Source organism: Triticum aestivum, chromosome 4B, assembly GCF_018294505.1.
Source record: "Triticum aestivum cultivar Chinese Spring chromosome 4B, IWGSC CS RefSeq v2.1, whole genome shotgun sequence".
Taxonomy (NCBI): domain Eukaryota; kingdom Viridiplantae; phylum Streptophyta; class Magnoliopsida; order Poales; family Poaceae; genus Triticum; species Triticum aestivum.
Genome location: NC_057804.1, coordinates 541040045 through 541047507, shown reverse-complemented (window position 1 = coordinate 541047507; position 7463 = coordinate 541040045). Strand labels below are relative to the sequence as shown.

Sequence of the window (7463 nt, the reverse complement as noted above, 5' to 3'; positions counted from 1 at the left end):
CAAATTCAGGGTAAGAAACTAAAGGTTTTTATATAAAAAAAACATGGTAAATCAAATAGCCGTGAATACGACTGTATTCTTTTTCTCAGGAAACAAAGCAAACATGAAGATCATGGGCGGTTATATAAATTCTGCTCAATGAGCATACATCATGGAGAAATGAATATCCATTATCCATTACCTTTATTATGTTATAATGATAAAAGGTTGGATTCTACGAACCTATTTGCATACAACAAGACTTAAGTTATTCGTAAAGCTAGGTCGTCCCTTAGATACATTGAATTATAAGCTAAAGTTGTATGTCACTTATTTGGTCAGCCAAATCCATTTCACTAAAAAAACTATGTGAAGTTCCAGAAATTTATGAGCAAAGCATATAGTCACATGTCTTAAGCTGAAAAGCAAATGAAAGACCAAATTCCTCAAAGAGAACATCTGTGTTAAGACACTTACTGGAACTGCATAAATAACCGGGATATACCTCATTCCAAAGTGTCAGGCAATAGAAAATATGAAGATGCACAATGAATATGGTTTGGAAAATGAAACAGAGATGGTTGAGTGATTGATATGTGCTTCATTTGTATACTTATAGTAGACATGTGACATGTTCGTTAAAGAAACAGTTGCATGCTTGCATGCTCTAATTGTGCCTATTTGAGTATGGTTAATTACCATCCCGGAATAAGATAACTTTGTTTAAATGTCGATGACCCATTCAATATCTTTTCTACTTACAGCAACATCATCAGCTAATAAACAAATAAAATTAGCTCTGATGGCTGTTAAAAGAACAGAGTAAAAACATGGGTATTGAGTTGGGCAACACATTCTGGATAGGGAAAAACACATTGTTGGAGATGATCATGTACTTGATGTTATGTTTTTGCTGCATAGCAAACAAGCTTTGATCGTACTTCCTCAAGCTCAACATCTTCCATATCATCATAACTTAACCATGAAGATAAGCAGAGATTAACAACATCCGTACCACTATCAATTGGTGCAGAGCCATCAGAATTTGCAGGTTGTCCAAACTTAAGTATCTTCCCTAGATTGGCAGCAGATGGCTCCTCTGCAAACTTCAGTAAGATGTCTTTCATTGCACTACACCAGATAGGCCGAGCCATCTCCAAGAAGGAGGACAAAGTTGTAATAGCAAGCTTAACTGCTCCAACGTCAGTCTCGTCTTTCGTCCCTTTTCCATGAAAATCTGAACCTCCAAGCTTCAGAAGTCCGTACTTCTCAGCTAATTGACTAAACCCTGCAGAGTTAATGCTAACAAATAAATCTTTGGCACATGATAGGAGTATCTCCTTTTATTTTGAATCACCTATTTATGTAGCATACAACTGTGCAAGCGACGTACGTACCATCAACCTTCCCATCACTTCTGTAAACCTCCATAGCATGAAGACCAGCACCTTTCAAGGACCAAATGATGGCATCCGGATTCTTCAATGACCATGGGTGGGCTAATGCAGATATACCTCCAGTACGGCTAATCATCTGCACCACAGTTTCAGTAAATGGTTCACTCCCTCTGCAGAAAATACACACACAGTTGTTCACTAAGCAGTTTTCTCAGCATGAAATGCTCAATGGAATGAAGTATTACTTGTATGACTTACGTGGCATATGCAGGGCCATCATCACCAAGATACTTATTAAACGCTTGCCTGACATTATCTACATAACCTGCTTCAACCAAAGCCCTTGCAATATGGAGTCGACCAGGTGCCACTCCCTCACCAGCAATCTTAGTTACACGCTCCCACTTTATTGGCACCTTCAAACTGTTTAGCTTTGCCAGCATATTCTTTGCGCGTAGGTATCGCCCGTTTCTAATGTTCAAGAGCATGCTGTCCAACTCATCAAACCTTGATGGGCCACACATACCATAGTATGCAAGAATATGAACAGGTTCACCAGCACCAGGAATTTCCCTTTTAGACAATAGTTTCAGGGGAAGTTAAGGCCCAAAGCGCAAAATGCAACATATGTACAGTGAACGGCAAAAAATACTAGCCAATGTATCGTTATTTTGACATAAATCACTTATACCACGTCAGAAAATATGTATTGACTTTTGATCAATGATCATCAGTAATATAAATATGACATACATCAAAGGAGCAAGGTGTTCCTAAAAGGATCATTTAAGAGGTGATAAATTTTGATCTATACAAACAACAATTCCTGGGATCAGCATTCTGTCCAGATAAAACAGCAAACGGTTGCTAATAAAAATTGATTTAACCCATATATTTCAATTTAAATGATACCTTTTTATGCAATAAGTGCACCAGCTCATGAGCGTTTATGGCTTTGCTGATACGTAACATGAATAAACCCTCCCATACAGAAACAAGGTAGCTGCAACTTTGGACAATCATAGTTCTAAACGACGAGGGTATTTATGCAATATGCTGACTGATTTGTTGCATTGTAATGTTTCCTCTAAAAAAATATCACTGTATTGTTTATTTTCACTTTGAACATGAGAAATGCCTTTGTAAGCAAAGTAAAAAAGGCTCTTACCGTGGAGAATGTAGTGCACTAATTTCTACGCCAGGAATTATTCTTATGCCACATTTATGAGCTGCAGACATAGCTTCCGGTATACCAGCCATGGTATCATGATCTGTTAGAGCGAGAACTTTCACCTGCATACCGGCATTTATAATTTAATCATTCTTATTTTGAACAATCAAAACTGCGACACCATATAACAGTAACACTAAACCTGGCAGACATCCGTAACAGAAACATTGTGGAAATAAGATATATCTCATCCGGAAATGATCCATGAGAAGAAAAAAATGGACTTAAACCCATTGATGTTTTTTGCTTTTTGAGAGATAAAAAGGAAAAGAAGACAATAATGCACGTTGTAAACTACCTAACGCAGTCAGCAGATCACCAATTCATTTCACTTTGATGGTGGCTGTGTGCCCATACCGCAGGCATTATCTCTTCTATTATCTTCTTTGTTTTGTCTTTTTAACTTTGATGGAATAACACAATTATTGAAGGCCAAATAAAGCTTTGAGAGGAGACACAAACTTTCCTCTAAGATGGTCCAGTACAGCAGTTTAAAAGTTAACAATACAAGCCTATGAGGCTTCTACTAACCAAAATCAAACCAATAGGCATGCTATACATGTAGCGAAAGATCAGGAGGCAATGCCTGTATTCGCTCAACACTGGAAGATTTGCAGATGGATAATTTTCCAGGGAGAACCTACACGGCACAGGACAGAAAACGCTAGCCGAACCTCACAAGCATTTTCTCAAACACCTGCCGCGCAAGAAAAAGAGAGGAGAGGAGAGGAGAGGGACCGACTTACCCCGTTGCGGTGGGCGCGCTCGACGAGAGCGGAGGGCGACAGGAACCCGTCGCTATGGTTGGAGTGGGAGTGAAGCTCAAACAGCACGTTGGCCCCGCCGCTGCAGGCCATGCGCGCGGCATGGGGCGGCAGGAAGCCGCCCACGGCATCGGCCGTCGAGGGTTCCGGAGGGGGCGTGGGGTGCGCCCAGGCGCGGACGTAGTCCAGGGCCAGGGCCTGGTCAGCGCTGGTCCTCGGCTTCTTCCTGCCCCTGCTCGGCTTCGTCTTCTTCTTGGTTCCCATGGCAGTGTTTGGGGGGTTGCAGTGGCACAGGCGGCTTCGGTCAAGGGGGAGGAAGGTGGAAGACGAAGAGAAGGTTCTTTTGATGTTCCCGGCTTGCCAAATAGAGATTCATCGGCCGTGTGCTTTAAATTTGAATTAATGATTTTGGTTTGTCTCGATTCAGTTATTTTCATCTTACTCAGAGCAAATACAATAAAGCTGAGTCAGCTGGCTATAAGAAATAAACTAGTATATTCTTGCTTAGTTGGAGGAAAGAGAAGAAGAGAGAGAAGGGAAGCGGGCTCGAAGAGCCAGCTCTAGCACGTGCTCCTAGACACTTTGTGAGAGTGAAAGGTGAGCCATATAATAAAAAAGTAGTACACTCTTCTAATCAATTATTGTACATATTGGCTATAAGATGGGCTATAGATGACATGGCAATGACTTATAGCCAGCAGTTGGCTATACTATTAACCTTGCTCTTAGAGCAAGTACAATAAAGCTGAGTCAGCTGGCTATAAGAAATAAACTAGTATATTCTTGCTTAGTTGGAGGAAAGAGAAGAAGAGAGAGAAGGGAAGCGAGCTCTTGGTGAAGAGCCAGCTCTAGCACGTGCTCCTAGACACTTTGTGAGAGTGAAAGATGGGCCATATAATAAAAAAGTAGTACACTCTTCTAATCAACTATTGTACATATTGGGTATAAGATGGGCTATAGATGACATGGCAATGGCTTATAGCCAGCAGTTGGCTATACTATTAACCATGCTCTTAATGTACTTCCTTCTTCCCAAAATTCTTGTCTTAGTTTTGTCTAAAAATAGATGTATCTAGTTATGTTTTAGTGTTAGATACATCTATATCTAGACAAATCTAAGACAAGAATTTTGGAATGGGGGGAGTACTATACATGAAATCACTGTTATTTTGGATGACCGGCCCAGCCCTGGGTAGTCGCATTCCACACGTCCATTGCGTTGTCTTTGCTTCGCCATCCCCCCCCCCTCCGTTTGATATCCCCTCCCCCCTCCCGTCCCAGCCAATCACACCATCGAGCACGGGGGAGAGCGACAAAGAGCGCCACCGATCCCCTACTATGGACGCACAAGGCCTCTTCGTTGACGATGCTTGCAGCATCACCTTCGTCGTTGAGGCACCACCCACCGCCACTCACATCCCTAGCCATCGCCATCTCATTTGCAGCTCCAGCGTTGGACAAGTCGTCGCTCAACACCGTCGCCTCGTAGCACCGGGCAACAACAATTGCAGCTCGCCGCCCCATGGTTGCAGCTTCGGGTGCGCCGCCCATGGCGTCGAGCTCTCCGCACGTGTGCACGCCGCTTGCACTGTCGTTGACTCCTGGCCACCACTTCCACCATCGCGCCGACCATTCCAGATCATTTTCCATTTTTGATAAGTGAAATCAAACAAGCGATTCCATGCATGGTAAAGGAATCCAAATAGTCTTTTATTTTGCTTAAAAAAAAGAAAGATGACCCTTTAAGGAAGTTGAGGTGATGATGAGAATGTCAGTGGACGATCCATATAAAAAAGCTCCCCACAACGTGTCGCGTGGTCATCCGAGGTGCCTGTGAAGTATGATTGCATATATCAATATCAGTACCAAGGTTTGAGATTGCTAACGAGGCCAGCCGCCTGGTGATTGCTTTCACGTCAACACAAGGCTATAAACATATTTGATCCAACTTACTTAAGCGATGTGGTATTTATAAACGAACAGGCATAACTTGTACTTTATTGCACGCTGCAGTGAACCGGTTGTATCTCGGCCCAACATGTTCCTCAAATAATTAGTTGTGACTTTTGAGGCTGACCCCTCGTGTGGACGAGGCGCTCCTATACAGAGCTCCAGCCGCGAACCTGGGCCGGCCAAACACGGCCGCTTACTACGTTCGCTAGTCACTGGTCGCGGTTTGACCCGTCAACTGTTGGCTTTGAAAAAAAAAATCATGACTTTTTTTCATGGATTTGAAACATTTCTCAAATTTGAAAAAAAGTTCATTAAATTTGAAGAAAAGTTCATTGATTTAAAAAACAAATTTGAAAAAAGTTCATCGTTATTGAAAAAAACACATCAAATTTGGAAAAACATCATCGATTTTCAAAAAAAGTTCACGAAAAAAATAAAAAGTTCATAAAAATGACAATAGTTCATAAAAATGACAATAGTTCATCGATTTGCTAAAAAAGTTTCACGAATTTAATTTTTTTTCATCGAGTAAGGAAGAAGAAGAAAAGAAAATGGGAAAAGGAAAAAGGAAAAAAAAAGGAAAGAATAAAGAAGAAAGGACACAAAAAGAGTACTAACTTATCAGATCAGGTTGTGTGGCGCCGTGGTTACTGCAAGCGCTCTTTTTTGCGTTTTAGAAAACAGATAACAAAATGGGAGATGGGCCGGCCCAGCGTGGAGGGGCCGTGTGCGCCCATTTGCAAAATGTATGCTGACGGGGGCCTGAAGCGTAAAATAAGAAGCGCCGTGTGGACGTGTGCCAGGTTCCGTCTGGTAAAGCGTTGTCGTGGTCCTCCGGCTTGCACAATTCAGCCCGTCTGTGGGTTAGTCTTCTACACCACAGATCACGTGCTATTCGACGTCATTTTATCAGTGAGCTTAAACCTTGTGAGCCACAACCGGCACCCCTAAATCAAGTACATCCGGAATAGATCCTGCTAGCTCGGCTTGTTGGATCCCTCACCCTTCGAATGTCGCTATGATCAGTGTGGATGGGGTCATTGCGAGATCAGCTAGTGCAGGCTCCTTGAGTGTTGTGTGCAGCGTTTCGTCAGGGATTGTTTTTCAAACAGAGGCAAAATGTTTAAATTAATCATTAATTAAGAAGGAGTTTAGAATACAAGTATCCGGTTGCATACCATAGCTGTTTGAAAAAAGAGTACATATTGAGATTACTATCATGTCTCGGCATGATGGTGCTCAGGTGCCTAGTGTTAGGGAACGTAGTAATTTCAAAAAAATCCTACGCACACGCAAGATCATGGTGATGCATAGCAACGAGAGGGAAGAGTGTTGTCCACGTACCCTCGTAGACCGAAAGCGGAAGCGTTAGCACAACACGGTTGATGTAGTCGTACGTCTTCACGATCCGACCGATCCAAGTACCGAACGTACGACACCTCCGAGTTCAGCACACATTCAGCCCGATGATGTCCCACGAACTCCGATCCAGCAGAGCTTTGCGGGAGAGTTCCGTCAGCACGACGGCGTGATCACGATGTTGATGAAGCTACCGACGCAGGGCTTCGCCTAAGCACCACTACGATATTACCGAGGTGGAATATGATGGAGGGGGGCACCACACACGGCTGGGAGAGATCAACAGATCAACTTGTGTCTAGAGGTGCCCCCTACCCCCGTATATAAAGGAGCAAGGGGGAAGAGGCGGCCGACCAAGGAGGTGTTGGGGAATGTTGCATAAAATAAAAAATTTCCTACGTTCACCAAGATCAATCTATGAGCTCATCTAGCAACGAGAGAGGGGAGTGCATCTACATACCCTTGTAGATCGCGAGCGGAAGCGTTCAAGAGAACGGGGTTGAGGGAGTCGTACTCGTCGTGATCCAAATCACCGGAGATCCTAGCGCCGAACGGACGGCACCTCCGCGTTCAACACACGTACGGTCAGCATGACGCCTCCTTCTTGATCCAGCAAGGGGAAGGAGAGGTTGATGAAGATCCAGCAGCACGACGGCGTGGTGGTAGATGCAGCAGGGTTCCAGCAGGGCTTCGCCAAGCGACTACGGGAGGAGGAGGTGTAGCAAGGGGGTAGGGAGGCTCCAGGTGTTGGGTGCGGCTGCCCTCCCACCCCCCTCTTTA

The 7463-nt window shown here is 43.6% G+C and overlaps 1 protein-coding gene across 1 annotated transcript; it reads right to left on the bottom strand.

Annotated features, from left to right (window-relative positions):
* Positions 1–674: 674 nt before the first annotated feature.
* Positions 675–3728, bottom strand: LOC123093163 (5'-3' exoribonuclease). The gene is made up of 5 exons (XM_044515074.1): positions 3354–3728; positions 2545–2669; positions 1635–1949; positions 1377–1546; positions 675–1267 (listed from the first exon to the last, which is right to left on the bottom strand). Exons 1-5 carry the CDS (start codon positions 3633–3635, stop codon positions 882–884), a joined length of 1278 nt encoding a protein of 425 aa, XP_044371009.1. The 5' UTR covers positions 3636–3728; the 3' UTR covers positions 675–881.
* Between the last annotated feature and the right edge of the window lie 3735 nt (positions 3729–7463).